The 24,706-nt window shown below is 40.1% G+C and overlaps 1 protein-coding gene across 1 annotated transcript; it reads right to left on the bottom strand.

Annotated features, from left to right (window-relative positions):
- Nucleotides 1-2,982: 2,982 nt before the first annotated feature.
- BPNT2 (3'(2'), 5'-bisphosphate nucleotidase 2) lies at nt 2,983-24,351 on the bottom strand. The gene is made up of 5 exons (XM_057377199.1): nt 23,838-24,351; nt 11,490-11,649; nt 10,455-10,550; nt 8,555-8,716; nt 2,983-7,396 (listed from the first exon to the last, which is right to left on the bottom strand). The coding sequence occupies exons 1-5, from the start codon at nt 24,222-24,224 to the stop codon at nt 7,125-7,127; spliced, it is 1,077 nt and encodes a 358-aa protein (XP_057233182.1). The 5' UTR covers nt 24,225-24,351; the 3' UTR covers nt 2,983-7,124.
- Between the last annotated feature and the right edge of the window lie 355 nt (nt 24,352-24,706).

Here is a 24,706-nt window from a genome sequence, read left to right as displayed (position 1 = left end):
CACAATTCTGCAAACGATGCCAGGGTTGTGGGTTTGATCCCTGTATGGCCATTCACTCAAGTGTTGGACTCCATGATCCTTGTGGGTCCCTTCCAGTTCCGAATACTCTGTGACTATACGAGAGTGCAGGATGCCCGTGTGCCAAGAGATGAGAAGTCTACTCAGGACAATCTTATCACTGCACAAAGAAAGAAACAGGTGGCTCTGAGGCATGCACAACATAAACTAAACTTACTGTATCTTTAACRAGTTTAGCTTACATTTATGATTTGCATATGGACAGCAAGATTATCTGAAAAGCATAAACGAAAACAAGAAGGTGTGGAACACAATATATGCAAGAAGCTGACCCAACAGACAAACAGGAGCCATAAATGTGGTTTAGGCTGTTGAGGAGCCGGATGCCATCATGGGCAGTCCAGCTCCTGTACAATGTTACACACGTTACCTTTCACGCTGCTCAGAGTAAGAAAACCTGCAAAAACGCTGGCCCTGGGGCAGGACAGGACAGAGCAGGTGTGAGAAAGGCACATTTGAGAGCCTCATGTGAATGGATGACACCATAGAGCACATTCCCCTCCAGCTGGACCCTTCAGGCTTCCCAAAGGCTACAACTGTTTACAACAACCCATGCACAACAAGCACACAGACACACTCCCTCTTTGCAAGATGGGAAGAATCCCTCCTCCTCTGGATTACATCTTCTCTGGAGATGCTTTTCAGAGCATTGCAACTGACTCCCAAATTCCTCATTTTGTGAGATCAYGTATGATCAAGGRTTTTCAAAACATCTGTGTAGAACTCTGTGGCATATATTGCCTAAGTCCAGGATGGCAGACAATTTAATTGCACATCCTGTCTTGCACACATTGGTAGGGATGAGAAGGTACATATTTGAAGTTGCATCCGAGAGCGGCCCAAAATGCCATATTGAAGTGGGACATTAAAGGATCTTTCAACTTGCTCACTTATAAAGAATGGGACATTAAAAGARTAAGGGCTAATAATGGCACAGTTACTACCCTGATACTACTATTGTCATGGAAGAAAGATTCAGGCAAAATGAAGTAACATAATCAGGAAGAGACCGGAGACGATGTTGGAAGTAAAAGTTCTTCAGATCCAATGAGGATAAAGTTCTTATGATCTTAAAGTTCTAAAGATCTTAAAGTTCTAAAGATCCAATGAGTAAAATTTCTTCAGATCCAATACTGTCCAGGGGATTTCTAAGCATTCACTTTCACAAACTGAGCAACTGTCACAGCAACACAGGTATGAAAACAAAACCAGTGGAAATCTTGAATTACATTTATCATAAACTTGGTTGGATTTATCAATAATTCCTCAGGCAGGATGTCTCACACACGTGATGGTTACAGCACGACATGGAAAAAAAAAACCTCAATATCTGGAGCACAAAGTAACAATAAATACCCTCCAAGCGTACAAAATATAGAAAATGCCCTCACAGACCAGTATTTTCAGAGAATTTATTTATAATATATTTCAATTTGGCACACAATTGGAAAATGCTAATACAATTTGGTGGGACAACAGGAAAATGCTGGAGTGTTGCTGTCCTTTGGAGAGAAAAAAATAAATGTGAATTACATATATGGAACAATTGGGCTAGAAAAYAATGTTACCTGAAAGTGGACTCTATCAGCTGTAGACCATAAAAAACATGACAGACTTAAAAACTTAGACACTCGAGACTTTCCAAACGACACCGTTTGGAAACAGTGACGTTTCCAAATATAGACTGAAGCTGTCAGAGACAACTTTAACACAACCCAGGTTATTTGCTCTATTGACAGAAGTTGAGCTTTTCAGAATTTAGCTTATTTTACTGTTCCTGTTTTMTCTGGCTTGGTTCTGCTCACGTGGAGTTCAGTGGGAATACTGCTATTGAGTTCAACAAAATCAGGCCTTTCACAGAGCGCCAATGCAGCCTCTTTCATAAGCAATGAAGCTCTGTACCCAGCAGGGCCACAAAAGCCAAATACTTGTAACATTACAGTGAAAAAAACATTTTTTTCCTTCTTTTCGGGTGTTTAAATTCTCCTTAGTCCATCTGCCTATTTTCTGTATGTGCAGTACCCCCAACTGCATGAACCTCTCCACCTTCCCATACTTGGTTGGCAACTATTGAACTTATGGTAGAATCTGGTACCCTATATCTTAGTTCCAAACATTAACAGGTTCAGGATAAATTGGATAGTTGACTGCTGGGCCCTCTCATTCTGGGACTGCYTTTACCTCTGCTCTCTCATTTTTCTTGTCCACATTGACTAAGAAAAGATCAAGGATCAGAAAGGAACAGAAGRAAAACTGGTCACTAATTACTGGCTCCAGAGGGAGTCTCAGAAGGAAACTGGATGAGCACTTCTCACACAAGAGCTAAAAGAGCTGGTGTGGCATCTGAAAACCATGACATACAAGGCTTCAAGAGCTTCTCAATATGGATCATAGGGAGCATGACCTGCTTGTGGGGTGGGAATACACTCGCAGCAGGTACTAGGACATCACTGCAAGAGCTGCCATACAGACGTTGTGGTTCACAAGTCAAACAATTGAGTCCTCAGTTACCACATTCTTGTCTCAGTGAGTTACTTTACAGTGAAGTAGATACAGTGCAGTTTTATCGAGGACAGCARATTAGAAGGTAAGACTTTCAATGATATTTTGGCAAAGCCAAATCTGCAATTGTTTGTGTGAAAGGGCCTAAACCACTAAAGCACTRAAGAAAGGCTCAGTGTGAGTGGTCTGACAGAGACCTATCCATTCAGGTTCACCTTGGTTAGAGGCAGTCCTTCCTGCCCTCCTCCTGCCTGGGCTTAAAATCCCACAGGCATTTATTTGTGGTCCATTGAGGCTTATCTGTATCATTATCTAACCCCTGAAAGACAAGAAAAATGCAACAGTGTAATTTAAAAATAAAGAAACAGAAATAAGTGTCCTTTGCTGCTTAACTTCTAACTTCTAACTAAGTTGCTGCTGCTAACTTCTTCAGCACAGCCATCTGCTTCTTTCCTCTCTGCTGCTCTAGTTTTCTTCAGAAAACAGATCTACAAAGAGATTGGGAATAACCAGGGAGACAGTAGCCTAGAAAAGCAGTTTGCTATGAGAGAAACTGCTACTGGAATGACATYCACAGGACAAGGAARCAGCCAGTCTCTGCTGGCAWAACACAGCAGACACCCAGAACACTTGGCCACTTCTCATTGCATGATTCTTGGGGGGAATCCTTGTTTTACACCTTTAAATCAGGAATATACAATACTGCACCACTGTCGCACAACTCCAACAGATAACAGGATGCTACAAAGACATTGGAATACACTAATTTATACACAAAAAAGTAGAGATGACCTCCAGTACTCACTCCCCTCCCCACCCCAGATCTCCAGCCACTGGCCACTTAAAAAAAAAAATCAAAACTTTTCTCACACCTGAAACCAGTATGAAAATCTGGCCCCTCTAGCAACCATGAAGTAAAAGTAAATATATGRAACAAAATCACTAGATGACTTTGCAGCTTCACTTATATGGTTAATTCACTATCCAAGTAAGCCATATCTGCTTATGTATTTTCATTATTATTACATGTTCTGTAGATCAGAACAAACAGCTCTTATATAAATCCATCTGTAAGTCTGGCAAACAGGTTAATCTTGAAACCAGTTAAATACAATATTCAACCCATTTATTTCTGTGTCCATTTATTTAGAAAACATTCATTCAAGGAATGAAAGCTAGGACTCGTGGTACAGTACCAGGTATTACCTATGCTACCATACACTCTTTTTAGCAGAATGAAAAAGAGAAAATACATACAGTTTTAGAACAATTTCACTTGCAATAACCTTAATCATAATAGCCACTCAAAAAAWTCCACCATTGGAAAACCAGTGCTAAAATAATACCTTCTCTTATTTCCCTTATTTAGAGTTAGAATGATACCATGACCTTTTTTAATTATTTTTTTTTAAAGTATATATACTTTTGTAGGACCCAACTACACCATGCAATTGTTTTAGGTAGCATCCCTTAAAATGGTGTATGACAGCTTTATGTGAAAAAGAACACTATTGTAGCCTAACAGTGAGATGTGGGTATGGCATGATTTCCTACCCCTCTGRGCATAAGGTTAAGTCACATCCACACTGATGAGACCAAACAAATATTTAAGCCAGAATGTTTTARAATGGAGTGTAAACACAGTCAAAGAAATTATATACCAAGTGTTAACATTGTACAAAGAAACAAAGTGCACTGGAACRTGTGCACTAAGCAAGCACTTGTGAATACTTGCTGGTCTGCATAAGAGTTACATTTATTGCAAAATGACATCTGAAACTGATATTCACCAGCTGCTCACCTAGTCTCACACCRAAGCAGCTCCTCTTTAAATTACACTGGGAGGCCACAAGCACTACCTTAGCCCTGAACTGTGGGAAAGTTCTGCGAGCTCAGGCTCTACTACAAATAATGAACTGGGCACCACACTCTCACCTCKTCCTCAATTTCTCAAGGAGTGAGATTAGGCCAATACTGGTCCCCTGTGAAAGGTACTGGACCCTGTGATACATTGCAACAAAGCAATTTAGGATACACATGTGTCTAAACAAGCACAAGTCTTCCTAATGAAAGACYAGGCATGTTAGTCAGCATATGGGAGAGGAAGGATAGGAGAGCCTTTCCTAAGGTACCTTGTTTTCCTAAGAAAAAATAACTTCGGCAAATACTTTTGTTCACTACTCTATGCCTTCAACTAAGATACAAGTAAGCCCTTGTACATTACATAACATTTTTCATCTCCCATACAGGAAGTCTGATCACAGCTTATACAAGGAAGTGATAGAAAACATTCCCCAAAAGCAGTCCCATTTTCACAAAGTATGTTTACATAGGATTTCAAGATGATTTTAAAACCACAACCTGCTACAGACTTTGTCTTACTTGCCTATTTCAATACTGTGCATTCAATCTCTGTGACATAACCAGGTTTTCATACTAGGCTAACTATGGCTATTTCTCTYATTTAAATTTTAATCCATATTCTTTAACAAATAAACATACAAATGGCTTTTTTTTTTTTTTTAAATTAGGCTTTAAAATGTTAAAATCAGCCTTAAAAGGCTGCAATCTTCTTGTAAAATATTATTAAAACCTCGATAAATATGTTTTTTTTTTTATTTTTCACTGACGTTTGGAAGTTCAACAACTTTTAGAAATASATCAGATCCTTTTTGAAAAGGGCATAATCACTTATTTGTCATAGCACATAGCAGTTTACTAAATTGAAGAACTCAAGGTTTAATTGCTTTGTGTATTATCTACGTGTGTAAGTTATTTCCAAAGAGAAGCAATGGAGTTCMTGTTGGAAAAGAAATTCTCAAAAAACTACCAAAATGCTCCTAGGACTAAGTTTCACTCTCCTTTGCCAATAAGCAAAAGTCTGTATCTGTAGTTATGCAACATCTAGGTCTTTTGGAAATGTGAACTTCTGCTAGAAGTTGAAAGCAGTATCTAAACATTCTCCTACTGACCTAAGGAGAAAAACCTCTTTTTAACCAGAACAGCAGTTCTCATTAACATCATGAAAGAAGTTAACATTAAAGAAATAACTGTTTGGATGACATAGCCTAACTAAGCCTACACTGAATAACTGAACAGAAAACATCWATATTAACTAAGAACATTAGCATTCTTGAGGGAAGATGAGCAGCTTATTTTCTGGTAGTTCAAATAATAGGTACATTTTAACCTGAAATCCTTCAGGGGGATGTAAGCAACAGCAATGCAGATGGTTACATGTTTGGAGATAGAAGTCCACATATTTCAGAGGTAAAAAAAATTGTCATTTTATATCAAAGGACCCATGTTTTGTTCTGTATGTACTGGATTGCAAAGAGCATTTTTCAGTAAAGTTTTGCAGACCCTGCTGTATTTCAAGTACCACATGTTCTTCAAACTTGCTTAAGCAGATTCAAGTTCCAATGGTCTCTCTCTCTCTGTAAATTACCACAAACCAAATAACCACAAGCTGTTCAGAATGGCTGCAGAGCATTCTGCAGAAAAGAGTGTGCCTCAAGCTAAAAATACAAAGCTGTTTCTGGAGTTGTAGAAAAATTGCTGGTTTATATCTTGTGTTGGAAATAAAAATAACCAGTCAACCTACCGTTTCTGTTAAACTCATTCCCTATGACTCTGTCCAATGGAAAGAAAACCCAAACCAACAAAATAACAGGTACTGAAGGAAGAGGCTGCTTCTATAGGCACAAACACCACATGATGAACAAGCCCTACATCAGAGAAAAATCTAGCATGCATCTTCAACACTGTTTGCAGAAATCAAGGACAAGTAACTGCTAAAAGCAATACGAGGAAAAGCTGCCTTCTTTCAAAAAGGTATAAGGAAATAATTACACAGATTAATAAAATACCRATATTCACAGTCCACCTGAACTAAAACTGGTTTACAGCTTCAGGAAAGAAGTCAAAATAGTACAGAACATTTCTTTTTTCCTCTTAAAAAGCAGAAAGAGTGTCACACTGTCACAAGATAAACTGTTGCTGCATATAGATTTGAATCAACCGTCTTGTGCTTTCCATTCAGGGGATACAAAACACGAGGTCATGATTCCTGATAACTTATAGCTATCAGATGCCAATACAAATCAAGCATTTTTCCTATCTAATTTATTATGGAATCGCTAAACTACAGTAAGATGTAAAAGATTTCAAGAAATTCCTGTGAGAAATACTTAGGTTATTTTATGAACAAATTTGGATTTTTCTTTAGTTCACCTATGTTCACCAATATATAYGGTAAATGCACCTTGAGTATAAGAACTGAATGAAAACAGTCAGAAAAAAATAAAACATGGAAACTGATGTGTGAGACCATAGGTCCCTCTCCTACTTCTGATTATTATTATTGTTTTATTCTTTTTAAATACCACCACTGACAAAACCCAATGCAAGATACAGTCCCCAAACCCACACCAAACTGCTTTGCTTTGCCGTGCATCTTTTCCACCAGGTTTTCAGGCCTGCTTCTTCAGACAGAGCATCTGGAGGYTACAAAAGCACAACCTGTACTTCTCCATCAGTCATGTTTACTTGTGTGATGTTTTTTCCAGATCTGGAAGTTTTTCAATTAGTGCTTTATGGTTCATGTTGATACTGGCTATAAGTCCTCCTTCATTGCCATCTGAGCCAGTGTAACTGATTTCTTCACCAGTCAGGGTAGTCATATGGCCACCCAATGCTCTCAACACTGCATTTCCAGCACATATGTCCCACTTTTTAATATAGGTGACATGGATATACACGTCAGCTTCTTCTTGATTCTTTTCAGGCACATCAAGGAGGGCCAAAACTTTATAACCTAGAAGAAATGGGCAGAGGTAAAAAACAACAAAAAAAGTTAAACTAAGTTTTCCTGTCTAAACTCGTTAAAAGAACAAGACCAGAAACTCAAACAGTTCTGCTCTTATTTTCACTCACTTATTTCTCAATCCCTGCATCATGCTGCAGTCTATCATTTTCTCCCTGGATTTTTATTACTATAGAAGGAAGATGTATACACCACTCTCTAATAAAGCAAAACAGCCCATGGCATTCCCCTGTATCATGTAGTACAAAGTAATTGCTCAAAACAGTATTGTCTCTTTTATGGAATTTTTTCAATTTTTCAACTCTTTGACCAATATTCTTGTTTCATTAATCTGCTCCTTTCTTTATCTTCTTAAACAGAGTCAAGTCCTGGACAAGACCTGCTACAATCAGTAACACTTTCACTTTCTTTGTCATTTAGATTCATTATCAAGAAGCAATACAAGACCTTCATGACTAAACAATCTGTAAGGGAGCTCTAGCTTTTTGYATTAAAAACCCAGAAAGACACATTTCTGTAAAATTCAAATTTTGCATGTTTTTTTCTGAGACTTTAAAACTGCTCTTGCTTCACACTGGTGCTGCACATATTCTGACAGTAACACGCACAAGGACATAGCATAAGTAAAAAGTACTCTGAAATTTCTTTAAATTGAGTATGAGGCAGACCAGAACAGACAATTTTCTCTTTTGACATAAATGAAATAAATAGAACCAAACTTTAAAGGCATTTTTCTTAATTTTTTTTTTGAATCAACCATATAACAGTTAACTAACAACCAACAGATTCTCTTCCATGATTCTGCCTGTGGTCACACAACCCTTTTTCTCCCACTGAGGCATCAGTGCCTTCAATGAATATACATGAGTGTGTTTCAGTGAAAGGACCACAGCAACATTGWTAGTGCTTTTAGTCTTTAAAGGCCCAGGCTTAGATTCAATAACATACTGACTTGTGATGAGCCTGAGCCAAGTTTGCATGTAGGTTCCTAAACACAGGAGAAACTGTGTCCCTATTGTCAGTGATGTGAAGGTAAAAAGCAAGAGGAAAATGAGGAGACACCACAGTTACATCCTTTTGTGTAGTAACAGCTACACCATGAAAACATTCAGAAGCAAATAAACAGATAGGATGCTTTAAGAACCAAACCTGCTCCACCAGCGGGGATTATCACAGTTTTATTTCCAAATGTCTGYCGTGCAACCTGCTCAACTTTTCCTGCATGGGAGCGAGACACAATAATCCTTGGAGTCTTCTCATTGTAGGAGGAGCGAGCTTTTACATTTGACCCACCATCCACCATTGCCCAAGCTACAAGAGAAACAAAAWCTCTGCTAAGATTTACAAAAGACAATCTGTTAAGTATGAAGATAAAAAGGTACTTATTAAGAATTTGTAATTGATACCTCTGACTTAGTATCTCTCACTATTGTAAAAGAGAAAGCTAGGGCTGACAGAGGATGGGGTCTATACCCACACGTGTACACAAGGGAAGAGAAAAAGGCCACGCACACATTGGTGCATGTGCCATTATCCCAAACTGCTCTTGTGTGATACTTCCAAGAAACAGAATAAGAAGGAAAAATCCTAAGTAGTTAATATTTAGAACTTGCGATTGCAAAGCCACCAAAGTTAAAAGGATGGCTCCTATTCAGAAATACATCCAATATTTCCGCCAATAAATAGCTCAGGAAGAGAGTGCTACAAAGAAAAATATCTGATGTTGTTGTGTTTCAGAGAACTGAATTTAGAATACACAACTTTCTTCTTGTTTCATCAGGAGGTTCAAAGCCAAGCTTGGTAGGTGGTACCCCTAACCATTAATCTGACATTTACTTAGGAAACTACCCAGCAATTTYGTCTCAGTAGAGAGCCAGATTGTTTGGCAACAGACTGAGCTATGTGTAATAACAATGCTGACTGCCCTTTATTGCTTTGTATTTGTGTGGTAGTATTAGGAACAATCTGACTCAAAACATATTGGTATTTCCAGCTTGGAAAATGAATACTTGTCACATAGAATGACAGAATTCATTGCATCTCATCTGATTCCATGTCTGAACATTGCACACTTCACTACTATTAAAGGAGATAAATTCTCAACATTGCAATGCTAAAAAAACATTTCTTCTGATAGGCATGGATAAYGAAAAAATGTTTCAAAACCTCCAAGATTCTTGAAGTATACTGAAATACAGCATATACTTAAGTGGCTGGTAAATAAATTCAGATTTATAGACAGTAAAATATTTAGCACAAAATGATGAGTGTTCAGTGGGCCAAAAAAGGAGAACAAATACAAAATGCATTTATTCGGACTTCGTCTTTGTGCCAGAGCTACTGAAGAACTTCAGAACTCTAGAGGTCAGTATTGCCTAAGGGAAAATGTAAACAGCAATTCCTGTTCCAAATACTTAAACTGCTTTGAAGCTTTCAGAAGTGCATGCAAATTGCCAAACTTGCAGCAACCCTCACTCAATACTAAAGAATTAATTACGTCACAGTTGCTGCATTAAAAGCATGTCAGATAATCAATAAGGCTATGCTAGACMGTCTTGCCTGTTAAATACAGTTACCATTAGGATCCTTAATCCATCACTTTTTATTCACACYGARCAAACACCAGCTCCTGGGTATATTATTATAGATCCAAGTTGTTCTGCTAATGAGAAAGACACTCTTTTCTGCTAAAGACTAAAAGYACATATGAAACTGGTCACTATTTGTAGGTTTAACTTTTTTTTTTTGTTATAAGCGCTCTGATTGAAGGGATCTTAGCTCTTAAACATATTTTCAGTTAGCTTGTTTCAAATCCAGTATTTTTATGTTAAACAAGGGCAGAATTCCCCATGTGTTTTATACCACAGAACACATCTGCAGCTCTAATTGTGAGGTTTGCTGCAGTGCCCTTTTGCCCCTGGTACAATCTTCTCATTTATACCTACAGATATTCTCTCAAACATAAACTTTTAATTAACAGAACTATGYTAATTAATTTAATTAGCAATATGACTGACTATGATGGAAACATGTGAAGGCATGAAGGTACCTGTGTATGATGAGAAGGGCTTGTGTATGACTCCTATTACTGGTTTACCATTTACAGCCACACAAACCATTGTTGTGACATACTGTCGAAGATCCTCTGTGGGCAAAACAAGAAAGTGAGCAAGTTTACAATCAGATGCCAAGAACACAAAAGGAAAAGAGACAGGAGATTATAGCAATGTTGTTCTCTGAAGCCTAGTTTATATTCTGCCTCTTACAGTTATGTAACTTTGATGTATCTTCAAATAACCTTGCAGTTTTCAGACTTTAAAGACTTTTCAGCTTTCCAGCAATTTTTCCTGTTCAATAGATGTAACYTGTACTCTTACCAGATCTAATGCTAACAGCTGTGTCTTAGGTAACATGTATTTTCATGGAAATCTGTGCCTCTGCATTTTCCCTCCTCTGCTTCTTCTCCTATCCTCTATTGGTTCAAAAATGGTAATTCAAAAACGAAAGAAAAATCACTAGAAAGGATGATTAATGAAATAGTCACCAAAAACATTGCATTTTTGTATGTGTTTCTTAGTATTTATCAGTAGAAATTTTAGTTGGATTGCCTTGAACTGCTTATGTGACATCYTAAAACATTTAAGAAGGGGGAACACTGAATTATGCATGCTTTTTTTAAAAAATGACAGCAAGAATTTTCTTGTATCAAGTTAAATATGATATTTATTTAGGATATGCTTAAATAAACAAAACCAAAAATCAAAGATACTTAGTGTCGCCACAGTAATGACTGAAATAAAGAAATGTGTAATTCCAGCAGAATCCATAATTGACAGTTACCATTTACTATAGCAATTGCTTAGTTGCAAGGATACCAAAGTAATTTCAGAGTTGGAATATATAAAAGCAAATGCTGTGATTTGAGAACTACAGAGATTTCATGATGCAATTTGTTCAATTAAATCATGCTAGCTTTGACATAAGACACTTTAACAAGAAATGTCATTTTAAATACTACTTAGTCTCCAGTGTAAAAGGCAAAGATCAGAATTACACACATAATTTGTCAACAAGAATCAGCTACCTGTGTATTCTTGTGTAGCATCTAACGGATCGATCCAGACAGTAACAGTTTCTGCTGGCACCTCTTTAGGCTGTATTTTCTGCTTTATGTCTTCAGGAATGCTGCGATCCCAGGAGAYTGTCTCCTGATCAGCTGTGTCAACACGCTCCTCAGAATTTATCTGTGGTAAGACAACAAAAGTACTTATCAGMTACAGTAACTGTGGCACTTGGGAAAATTACAGGTTTGCTCACATTTTCTATTTCTTCCTTCATCTAAAATGCAAGAATTAGTAATTTTTTTAGTAACTAACAGGCTGTTATAATTATATAGCAATATATACAAGCAATGGAATTTTACTGTGAACCACACCACAGCTGGACACTCTAGCTTTGGCTGCAGCTCTCCCTACTGAACATTCCCACTATGAACCACATTTTTTTAAATCAATATTTAAATGCAGTTGCTTCAAGGACTACAGGCAGAACATTACACTCTGGAGAATTGTACAGTACACAGACGGTAGGGGATCTAATTTTCAATTTATACAGACCAGTAGATGCACATGGAAATGTACAGATATACTATCACCAGATATTGTGCACACTGTGCAAGACTTGGACAAGTAGGAACCTTAGTATACCTATTCCTGCTGCTGGCATTGAGTTACAACTAGAAATTTAAGCAGGTCAATTGAATTTAATCATTACACAACTGTCAGATGAATGCTATTTCACAAGCAAATTAGTAACATCYCATACCCATCTTTAGGGTAAGTCACAATAAGGTCCTAAGATGGCCCATGAAGAACATTTATAATCAGCAGTCAAAGGTCACATTTAAGCCTATTGTTACCTGCTGCCCACCCCAATAAATTTTATTCAACACCAGAGGGCATTTCACTATATCAAGCAGAATTTGGACCAGTAGCGGAGCACACAGCACCAATCTGTTGAATGGAGTAATGATCTACAAAACCCAATGCAACATCCTTGTAACAACAGTAGTACAATATTTTTGGATGACCAGAGATCCAGTYATCCCAAAAGTTCTAGGCGAGTGACATGGAAAGACAAAAAATAAAAAAGCTATCAGAYATTTGAATGTGGCAGATTTTATGAGCAAGATTTTTGCATAATTCACATCATGASAAGAAAAGGCATCACACACACCTCAGCTGTAACAGGTTATTAGACAAGAGTTAAGGGCTCTTTTCTCCAAGAGAATTAAAAAAAAAAAAGGAAGCAGAACTGCAGCAACTCCAGCCATACATCATAGCTGTCTTCTCACGTAAAACCAGCATCTGAAGTATTATATGCCAGACATGGAGCTTTTGAAGTTGCCATGACATTTACAAATTAAACATCTGTCACTGTACAATAAACCTGACGATTGCAYTTTCCCCCAGGGAAAACAGTCCTGCAAAGTCAAGATGAGTAGTTCCACAGACTTGGCAGTCTCAACACAGCCCCTGGGCARTCAAAGTTATGCTACAGCACATGACATAGCATCATAAAAAACCCATTTCCTCAACAGAAGAAAGGGGCCTCCAAAAAGTTAAAGGGTTGGAACCAATGCCCAAAAGGAAGACTATCCTATTAAACTTGTTGTTACAGTACWCTAGAATTTAAAGTCTGAAACTATCTGAAAGATACTGTTTTCAGAGAAAGACAACCTGCTAGTTCAGATTTTGTAGCAGTGGCCATGACACTGAAGCATTTATAATGCTTATGAGGAATCTCTCTCAACAGACATGGTTATTCCAATAGAAAAAAATTGGGAAATAGTGATAAAGTCACGTAGCCATCTGGAAAAAGAAAAACACCCCAAAAAAACCAACCGAACCAACCCCCACAAACAAAAACAACAACCAAACAAAAAAAAATCCAAACCAAAAACAAAAACAAAAAAAAAACCCACACCAACAGAAACCCCAGCAACCAAGTCACTAGTTCTTCCACTCATATGACCATTTAGTCTGTAGCCTTGGCTGAATACTTGCCTGAAAGGGGCTCACCAACTCTTAAAACTGAGAGCTTCTTTTATCCCTACTTTTTTTTTTTCTTCTTTTAATGCAGGACAATATACCTGGAAAACATGCCTTTGTGTTAATTCCATGTTCCTATTTGTCATTCTCATTTGCTGGCAGCTTCCAGAAGCCACAACCTTACACTTTAAACTTTCCTGAAGCAATATTGATATGTAGTTCACTGCAATCCCAAATCTTCACTCATAAATTAGGAGTAGCAATGGTAGAAAGACAATCACAAGGCCAAGTATTTCAGACACTGGAGCTCATTTCAGCAAGATGCTCTGGGGTTAATTTCCTAACAGCTGTAAGGMGAAAAAGCCCATCTGGGGAAGTTCTGGAAGCTGAGCACTGACACTGAGCTAAACTATATTTCAGCAATCCTCCCCAGTTATGCTTGAAGCAAAAGCCTTCCTCACAATGAATTGCATCAAACACATGTTTAGTAAAATATATGTAAATCAGTGCATGGAACACTGCTGAAAAGTAAAAAAAAAAAAAAAAAAAAAAAAAAAACCAAAAAAAAAAAAAAAAAAAAAAAACAAAAAAAAACAAAAAAAAAAAAACAAACCAAAAACAGACCAGAAATATTATTTCACAAACAAGGCAGTCTGGTTGCATCTCATCAGAGCTTCCTCAAAACCAGCCCGCAAGCTGCAGGAACTGCATTAACAAATTAGGGCTGCTGCTCACGGGAGCCAGGAGCAGAAGTCCAATACCAGGATCAGTCCATGATGTGCCTTCCAAAACAACCAGGTACTTCCAGCTTTAAGAAACCTCTGCACAGAGAACACTCCCCTCCAGCRCATTGGTGATTGCAACTTAGATCTGCTCAGGAACACAGGAAGCAACTCTAACGCACTACTGGACAAATTCAGTGCTCTGAACAAACAGCAAACAGTCYTGACCACTTAAAGACTTTAGGGAACCTCACAGTGGCTCTTTGCATTGTGCTGGTTTACTCCCTACCAGCACCTCRTGCTGTCTTTGTGGCAGCTCATCACCCAAAAAGCCTAATTGAATACTGAATAGCAGTCCCTGGCGTGACACAATTTCAGGCTTTTTCCAGGTCTGAAAGGGTGGGGCACAACTGTAGTTTTGCCTTTGAATTMACCCACTGAAGGAAAATTAAAATGAAAAAATATATGCAAACACCACCTTCCCCCCAACCCAAAATAGGAACTTTTGTTCAAATACTTACATCGTTTTTTTAAAAACTGACATCAGTACATGAAAATGCAATGCTTTTCTTAGAAAGTGTTTGGAGGCATGTGATTTTTTTTTTTTAAATTTAGTATTCCCTCTTCTTCCCCACATACTTCTCCAGCTCAATACTAATTTTATATTTTAACATGCAAATAATCCAGTATCTTGAAAAATATGAGGTAACACAGCACTTTATTCCCCAGAGCAGCAATATTTCCAACTGACAAATACGTCCTCTCAAATCCAAATCTTAGCTCTATTTTATTAGAAAATAAACCAACACAAATACTATCATACCTGTATTACAAAGAAGAAATACTAATTTAAAAACTCCCCAACCCACCCCCCCCAAAAAAAACCAAAACCAACCCAAACTATTCCATGATTCTATGATTCAATGATTCAGTGGATAGGTCTATTGATTTGAATGGGACCATGGAAATGAAAAGCCTGGAGGCCTGCAAGCCTGGAGCGTGCACAGGGGAACATTGGTAAAACATTAATAGGTATTTGTTTTTCTGTTTTGTTGGTGCACTGATGCTGCATGACCTACACAGCCACTTCATCGGTGATTATGTGGTGTAGGCATTTTGCATGCCCAAGATCCAATTTAACTTTGCCACCTGTATTCACCTRGCATGAGATGGAGGTAAGAAGTGGAGAGACAAAAGTAAGTAAATGCAAATGTTTTCAAACAATAAACCAACAGTGGTCCAACAGCTTTCTGAGTGACTGAAATGTCCTCTAGTGGACAGTGGAAGATATTTTATAACTACATACACACTCTGGATGATAGTCCAGGGGATCCAGTAAGAGTTCAGGGTCATGTCTGTCCAGTCTGGTGGCCTTCTGTGATGGAGTGACTGCAAYAGTTGGTAAGGAAAGACCAAGTGGTRCCATCTACCTAGACTTCTSTAAGGCCTTTGGCAGGGCCCCACATGACATCATTATCTCCAAATTGSAGAATATGGATTTAAAGGGTAGACTATTCAGTGGATAAGGAATTGGATGGATGGATGCAGCCAGGAAGTTGTGGTCAATGGCTCTATATCCACATGGAGGCCAGTRAAGAATGGTGTCCCTCAAGGCTCCATTTTGGGACTTTTATACCTTCATCAATGACAACAGCAAGATCAAATGGACCCTCAGCAAGTTTGCAGATGACAYGAAGMTGAGCAGTGCACTTGACACAACAGAAGGAAGGGACACRATCCCGAGGGACCTGAACAAACTTGAGAAGTTCGCTCACAAGAACCTCATGARTTTAACAAGTCCAAGTGCAAGATGCTGCATCTGGGTTGGGACAATGAGTACAGACTGGGAAGACTCATTGGGAGCAGCATAAYGGAGACAGTTTTGGGGTTTACTACGGATGTTGCTCACAGCCCAGACTGCCAACCACCTCCTGGGATGCATCAAAAAAGCAGCATGGCCAGCAGGTGGAGGGAAGTGATTCTCCCCCTCTACTCTGCCCTGGTGAGAACCCACCTGGACTGCTGCAACCAGGTATGGACTCCTCTGCACRATAATGATGTGGACCTGTTAGAGTGAGTCCAGAGGAGAATCACAAAGATGATCTGAGGGATGGAGCACCTCTCCTATGAAGACAGGCTAAGAGTTGGGCTTATTCAGTCTGGAAAAGAGAAGGCTGCTGGGAGACCTTAAGGCAGCATTCCAATGCTTAAAGGGTGCTTATAAAGAGGGAGAATAACTTTTTAGACAGGCAGATATAAATAGGACAAGGGGGAATGGTTATAAGCCAAAACAGGAGAGATTTGGTTTAAATGTTAGGAGGACATTCTTTACTGTGAGGGCAGTGAGACACTGGAACAGGTTACCCAAAGAAGTTGTGGATGCCTCATCTCTTGAAATGTTCAAGGAAGGGATGAAACTTTAAACAACTTGGTCGAGTGGAAGGCATCCCTGCCCATGGCAGGTCTGTTGGAAGATGATCTTTAAGGTCCGTTCCAACACAAACCATTTTATGACCCTAGGATCCCCACAACTACACACTACACACTGACCTATGAGGTGTCTTGATTTGCTCTTATTTGCGCTTCAGACATGACACAACTCAGGGGAGAGCAGTTCAACCAGCAATCTTTGGGATTCCCCCCACTTAGAGACTCCTTCAACCACTGCTGCTGCACTGCCCCAAAGAGCAACCTTATACCCACTGCACTACAAGTCAGACTGTTTTACCTCCATTGGCTCTGCTTCTCTGTTTTTCTCCTCAAATGTATCAGAGGTGAAAGCTGTCTCAGCTTCTCACAGCATCTGTACATACACAAATCGTGTGAAGGAATCAGATGCCAAAACCTCTGAATGTAAACACCCACTCGACAAGTCAGGACATAGAAATATGCACAACAGGAGAGCACTCTCCAGGAAAGCAAAAAGCACTCAAAGCACTCTATTTCCAGTATCTGATGAAAGGATCTAACCTACCCTGGTTACAAAACAAGGCTYCAGAATCTGTTACAAAGTGGAGGGTGTACATTAATACCAAGACTTAGCTCACCTGCAGCMAGGACCATTCATAATCCCTCCCTTCCAACTTTCAACTTTGGGGGTGGTGAGTAGCAGCTTTCACTATGAATGAAAGCTGCCTCTTGAACACTTAGGTTATGTAACTCCAAAAAGAATACAAATCCAGAAATCAAAGTATCACTTCCTTTTGTAAGTTTAGAACACCTTTAAGCTTTAAAATTTTGAATAGTAGCCTTACCAGCATAGCCAAAAAAAACCCTAATTTTATCCAATACACTGACATTTTTAAAGCCTACTGCTTGCTTTTGAAAAGTTTCTTTTCCTCCTTAGATTATCACAACATATTAGAAAGGAGAAATAAGCTTTTACAGGTGATCTTCATGCCTTTCAAAAATGTTCCTCTTGCCAGGGTTCAATTTACAAATAGTTTTTAGCGAGGCAGATTTTGCTATGAAAGGAGAGAAGACCTTGTTGATCACATGGTTTTCTTAAAAAAAAAAAAAAAAAGGTTATCTTATTAAAAGATAAATAAGTTTAATAAAACTGTTAAGTATATTTGTATATAAATATGTAAGGTACAAAATCATATGAATGCATAAAATAACAAGAGCTATAAAACCCACTGGTCTCATGTTGTCATTCATTTGATCAGAAAACAACAAGGATTTCTATAATTATGCCACAGTGCTGAAAAAGGACACATGCATTTTTAAGGCACCTAAGTCCAGACAGACAGAGGTTTTTCTCTACCATYAACTACATATTTGTTTATTTTAGCAACAAGAAGTCACTTAATGCAGATACAAGAAGAAAGAATCTGCAAAGAAAAATCTGGAGAAACCTAAATGTCAAGAAGCTCAATTAGTGCTTACCAAAACTCGTTAGGTGACTTTGATCATTAAACCAGCAGGAAGCAGACTGAAACAAACAGGATTTAATAAATGATAAAGCCATATCCGATGACAACTCTGTTTCTAGTGACTTATGGTGAATAGAGRTTGGTGAAAACAACAAAAGTGGAATTGAGGGAATCATCACGGATCACAGGATTCACTGTTTTCAGCAGTCTGCAGAAACAACTAGAATTTTAGACCAGGAAAAAAAAGCCACTTGTTCATTAGCTCACACAAGTGGTTTCAGTAGACGGTAAAAATCTCCATTACAGTTGTATACAGACCCAAGTCTAGCAAAGAAAAAGAAATGACTTGCTTGTCACAAGACTGGCAACACTTCTTTTCATTTTAAGAAAACATCCAAATAAGGGCAGATTAGAAATCTACCAATAAAACAGATAATACCCACAAAATTCCCACTGTTTGTGAGTGGCTCCAGTGCTAAGACATTCAACTCTCCAGATGCTCAGCTGATAGATTAAACACCCCCAGTGTACAAACAAGCCAAATGAACTACTTGTAATTACATCTGAAAAGATAATCACAGAACTAATTAGCATAAAGTTACAGTCTTTAACTTCATTTTTATGCAGAGAGAGCTGGCATAAAGTCATCCGGCATCATTTGGAACCCATGTTAGGAGATGCATCTCCAGACAACACCTATTACTGAGATTTCAGATTAACATTCACACCTCTTGTTTTACTTAGAAACCCATTAGCAGTTGCAAAGATCATCTGAGTCAGAAGAACATTAATTTCATTAAAACCTCAAAGACTTGATGTGAAAAGACAATGTGCAAAGACAAATTACTGAACTTACTCACTAAAGTGCAATATTCTGTAGTATTTTGGCTTTTAAACCTATTTCTTTAACATACTACCTTTCGCACAGAATCAGTATCAGTTGCAGAGCTTGACATCTCTGATGAAATTCCAGTTTTTTAGGTATGATAGTTGGCACTGTGGTCAGAAGCCTATAAACACTGAGTTTAAACCCAGACAGTACTTCAAACAGCCTGATGAAAAAGGAGCGCKTGGAGTCATGAATCTTCAAAAAGTCAGATTAATTTAGAAGCAAATCAAAGTGACATAAATAGTTCTTAGTCTCAAATAGTTCTTAAATTTTCATTTCAAATGCTGATTTCAGCATTATCACGCACAAGCTTGAAATGTGGTATTTATCATCAGTCYTAACTGGGGAAGAGAAAGAACATTTGGATGCAGGACAGTAGCAACTCATTAAAAGATGCTCAAAGGGAAAGACTGGGACAGAGGAAGATTTGATTTCTACCACAGTCAAAATTTTTAAAAAAGGGACCAAACAATTAAACTCTATTCAGTATTTACACTAGAAAACAAAGCACATAGCTGGTGAAACTCTAGAACAAAAATTAGCTAAAACAGCTCAAAAGGAGATAGGGCAGAATACAATCTGACCAGTAAGGCTGAAGTCTGCATCCCATGAAAATAACTAGTACAGTACAGCAGCAAAATAGCAGAATTGTGTGGGTCACTTTAAAATTGACTTTTTCAGTCAGAAGACAAGAGGTGATGTGGTCAAAGTGCAAKTTTAAGGAACACGTCCTCTGTCAATCATTCCTGCCTTTGTGATCAAGTAGAACTGCTCCTTCAGATGTACTRAAGAAGGGCTGTAATGGGAAGTGAACCAGGGTAATCTTAAACAACTTTTGTTTTAAATAACATCCAAATTTTTATTTGGGATCCATTCAGTTATCAAGGTCCTGACAGTGACCCTGAACAAGCCACATTAAAAAAATAAGACCCTGAGGCATGGTGCTGAGAGGGATCTTTCACCAGGCTGAAAGCCCGGTACCATGAGAAAATTTTTTCACAGAAGTTCTTCCAGGCAGAACACACCGGTGTTTCTGGCTAGTCTGTAGTGAATTTGGAAAGAATGCCTCCCCAGTCCACTCTTTCTCCAGGCAGCAGGACTGGGTCAAGCACTTCCTTAATCTCCTCACCTAATTCCCATCCCAGTTCTTATCACACCACCACTGTGCCAGCACAAGGAATAAATAGGGCTGCATGGAGGAGCAACCGGGAAAGAAGTAATCCAGAAAAAGACAAAMAAAATAAATAAAAAATGGAAGAAGCAGAGGAGATGTGTATAGCTGGATCAGAGCTTTAATTCTTCTTAGCATGACATAAATGAGGACAACAAATTGGTAATGCAGGTGCAGTAAACWCCTCAAGCCTATAACTGCAGTTGTGAACTTCACCAGGAGAAAGCCATGCATTTATTTTTGCATTAAGTGTATTTTAAAATCACAAACATGCTTCATGGAATACACACGCAAATATTCGTTGCTGGATGTTGAGTGCGATCAGACCCAAGGTAGAAACAGGTGACTTCCCTCTTTATCCCTTATCTTTCTCAGGTCTGTTTCTGAGGGATATGAGAACAACACCACTRAATCTACCACACAGTGATAAAACACAATTGAGCTGCACCTCTTTGGTCTTATCTACCATAGCTTTGAGAAGCCTTAACTGATGCAAACTCATCTATTTATATCAAACAGAACAGCTGATGTAAGCAGTGGAGTTTCTCTGCAGAGACAATATTTCTACTGAAGAGAACAAAGGAAAACACTTTCTGTGGGGTTTTTTTCCCCTCAGATTTTGAAATGAGATTTTTTTATAAATCCCAGCTCCTAGTATTATWAGACTTTTTCCAGATTTATTTCAGCTTCTACAAGTGAGTAGCCTAACTCTCCTATCTTCTCCTAATAACCACACTGTAAAAGACTCAGATCTGCTTCAGACASACTGCTGGCACACCTTCCCTTTTTATGTCCAGCAGCACAAAACAAAGAATCCAATACTGCTCACTGACTTAAGTTATTTCAGTCCAATGACTTCTCCCCTCGTTTATTTTGAAATACTGGAAAGCCATGGTTACAGGTTGAGCTGGAAGGGACCTTATAGATCATCTCACTCTAACCCCCCTGCCGTGGGCTGGGACACTTTCCACTAGACCAGGTTACTCAAAGCCTTCTCTCACCTGGCCTTGAACACTTCCAGGGAGGGGTCATTCCACAACTTCTCTGGGCAGCCTGGTCCAGTGTCTCACCACTCTCACTGTAAAAGATTTTTTTCCTAATGTCCAATCTAAACCTGCCCTCTTTCAGTTGAAAGCCCTTCCCCCTTGTCACATACCCTTGCACAAAGTTCTTCTCCAGCTCTCATACAGCTTCCTTCAGGTACTGAAAGGCCACTCTAAAGTCTCACAGGAGCCTCCTCTTCTCCAGACTGAACAATTCTGCTTCCTTTGCTTTACAGGCATATTTTAGCACCTAGTTTTTGTACTGGTTCATCTTCTTCCTGGCTGCAGCATTTGGTAACAATTTAAATACTGATGTACCCCTGTTAAGCACAAGAACTTCATGATGTGAGAAAATCAGCATTTTGCATAAGCTTACTCCTGGAATTATTTCAGGTTTTGTCCAACAGCTTTTATTAGCATTGTCTTCTCTAGCAAGGAGAGAAGAGASGGTTTATTTGACTTCAGCAGCATCTTTTATTCTGGAGTGTCACTCTATACAGGGGATAAGACTACAGATATAAAGTAAGATATTTCTTACATGATGTGATTTTATACTGCCTCAGAAAAATCTTCTATAATCCTTATATTCACACCAAAACTCAGCATGTCTGTTCTATGAAAGAGCTGCAGTCTTAGATGGTTGTTCTGAAGTTAMACTTGAAAGATTAGTAGATTGAGATGATATCTTGTCCTCACATCTGAGAATACACAGTATGTATATAGTAAAAGAAAGTTTTTATTTTAGTTTGGGCAAATATTTATGAATATATCTTCATCACAGACTTTAAGAGACAAAATGCCTTAGCAATATATACAACTTAGTGAATATTTTTAAACACCACATGAGATAAGCTGTTATTATCCCCATGATGTTCTTAAAATATTAAACATTCCACAGCTGATCTGTCAGACTGACTAACTCCAGATCACCTGAAAAATTTGTCATACTCGTCCTAGACATCCTCAATGCTCAAGCTCAATCACTCTAAGAAAAAGTGGGGAAAAAGAAAAGATATGTCTGGTATTTTCAGGTTTGACAAACCTATGCAAACATTTTTGGTTTTATACTGCTTTTAAGAACACATCTGCACTTTAGAAAGTACTGTGTGTTCTTAAAGACTAACAGCACAAGTCACCTGTGAGAAAAATAAAAGGGAGTACCAAAGCTTTTCAAAAGTAGATGTCCAAACTTAACACCCTCTGCCAGAAAGATACAAGTCAGACTGTCACTGCTAAGAATCCCAGGCCCAAGAGTTTACACATGTGACCACAGAACACACAATACACAGTTCACTCTGCTCTTCAAGCACAAACTGAATCCCCAGCCTTCTCTAGAAGCACAGACAACTCTTACATCTAGATTAATGAAGTTCCTCCATCTGTGAAAGGGGAAAAAGCATAGAGGTTTCAAGCCAGCTAAGCTGTAAAGCTAAGCTCTGTGAGGACACCGAATAAGAGTAGAGAACAAGAGTAAATACTTTTCCTTCCTTTAACACTGGGCCTGTGAAAGYGGCCTGTCATAGACAAACAATCCAGGAAATCTTCAGAACAAAACCTGTATAATCTTTCTGTAGAGATTAGCAACATAACAAGTTAATTTCAAACATTAAAGMATTTGTTGTTTCCTCTAGATTTCATGTTCAATAAGTTCTTTAAAACACTTTAAAATCCCACTGAAACAACAACCAAAAAACCCAACTCAAAAACCTACAAAAAAAGCCAACAAACAAAAAGCTACACATTATCCTGCTGAACTTTCAAAACAGCTACTGAAAACTGAGTAGTAACTCAACAATCAAAAACCAGACTTAGCTACTTTTTCTCTCAACCTGTCCAGCAGAAGCATGTGATCATCATCTTTGAGATCTAAATTTAGGGCTTTCTGCCCATTTCAAATGGCCGTGAAAAGCTAAGATGTCTAACATCAGGAGACAGAAGTTCCTATTTACTGAAGTGAAAGCAGAAAGAGTGCCAACAAAACCCAAAAAGCCTCAAAGTATAGCTCAAAGGTTAGAGTGAGACCTTAAGAGTCAGAACCGGATTTCAGAAATGAGGGAGAGCAGGAAGGGGTGTACGCCTCTGAAAGCAAAGTAAACTCATTTTGCTCAGGTAGGCAGTGATCCACAGTATTGACACAGCTATGCTTATCTGCTGTCCTACAGCCACAAGCACTGAACACTCGGTTATCGCAGCACTGTGTTCCTAAGCCTCGAATTCTCAAYCGCTGCTCTCCGCTCCTGGCTGCAGGATAGCTGACGGCTGAAAGCACCACTGGAAGCAAGCATAACTACGAAAAAGAACGGCATTCCTAATCTCTGCGCCCCAACCGCACCCGAAATTTGCGCTGTGCAATTACCTGTATCCATAACCACAGAACACACGATACACAATAGCGAGACTCGGTGCTTCCCCTACCCCTCCATGCCCGCATCGATACTGTTTCACCTCTCGTGGCTATGCTTGCAACACACTCCAACTCCTTCCCCTGCAACCCAACACCCACCGCAACAAGCATGAGGTGGCACTGCCACAAATCYAGCGGGAGGGGAAGGAAAAGCGCAAACGAGGGCAGCGCTTCCCGCCGACCGGCGCTGACAGAGCGGAGAGGCGCTCGTGTGAAGCAGCCCAGCGCCGGGACCGCACAGCGGGGCCCCGGCCCCACGGAGGGCGCCCGGCACCCACCTGCACGGCGGGGAAGGCGCCCTTGAGCAGGTAGAACATCCTGCGGTTGGAGAGCAGGTCGCCGGTGGTCAGCTGCTCCTCGGCCCCCTCCCGCGTCTTCCCCTTCGCCTTGGCGTTGAGGACGTTCCCCTCACGGACCCGCTTCACCTCCTCCCCGCCCCTGACGGCGGCCAGCACGGACACGGCCAGCAGCTCCCGCAGGTCCACGGCGCCGCCGGGCGCGGAGCCGTGCGGCGTCTCGGGCCCGCCGGCCGCCGGCTCGCTCAGCATGAAGAAGGCGAAGCGGCCGGCCAGGAAGCCGGAGTAGAGGTGGTAGAGGACGCCGAGCCCCAGCAGGCAGAACACGGCCATGCCGAGCGGCGAGAGGCGGATGCCCATGGGGGCCATGGCCGCGGGGCGGGCGGGCGGCGGGGCCGGGCGGTCACCACAATGCCATGGCGCGGCCGGGGCGCTCCGCTCCCGCCGGTGCAGCGGCGCCGGGCCGGCTCCACGCTCGCGAAGGCAGCGCCGTCCGTATCCGGGTCAGGCGGAGGCGGGGCCCGCCGCCCGCACTGAGCATGTCCCGCTGCCCGCGGCCTGCGCCGCCCTGCGCTGTCCCACCGGAGCCTGAGGGAGCCCCGCTCCCTCCCGGCGCGCACCGTCCAGCGCCCGCTGATTCTCCTGAACTCTGCGGTTTGGGGTGATTTTTTCTTCATGTCCCTCTAGGCAGCGGGTGCGCCAGGACTCCGCAGCGGTGGGGCAGAGGGAGCTGCTCCCTCCCGCGGGGCCGGAGCCGGAGCCGGAGCCCGAGCCGAAGCCCGCCCGGCAGGCTGGGAAGGAGTTTTCTGATGGAAATCGCTGTTGGCATAAATTGCCGCTCARTTTCTAAA

The sequence above is a fragment of the Malurus melanocephalus genome, unplaced genomic scaffold, assembly GCF_030028575.1.
Source record: "Malurus melanocephalus ecotype Western Australia unplaced genomic scaffold, MMel_1.1 scaffold_306, whole genome shotgun sequence".
NCBI classification, from domain to species: domain Eukaryota; kingdom Metazoa; phylum Chordata; class Aves; order Passeriformes; family Maluridae; genus Malurus; species Malurus melanocephalus.
Note: the sequence above shows the minus strand (reverse complement) of the source record. Positions and strands in the feature narration are given on the sequence as shown.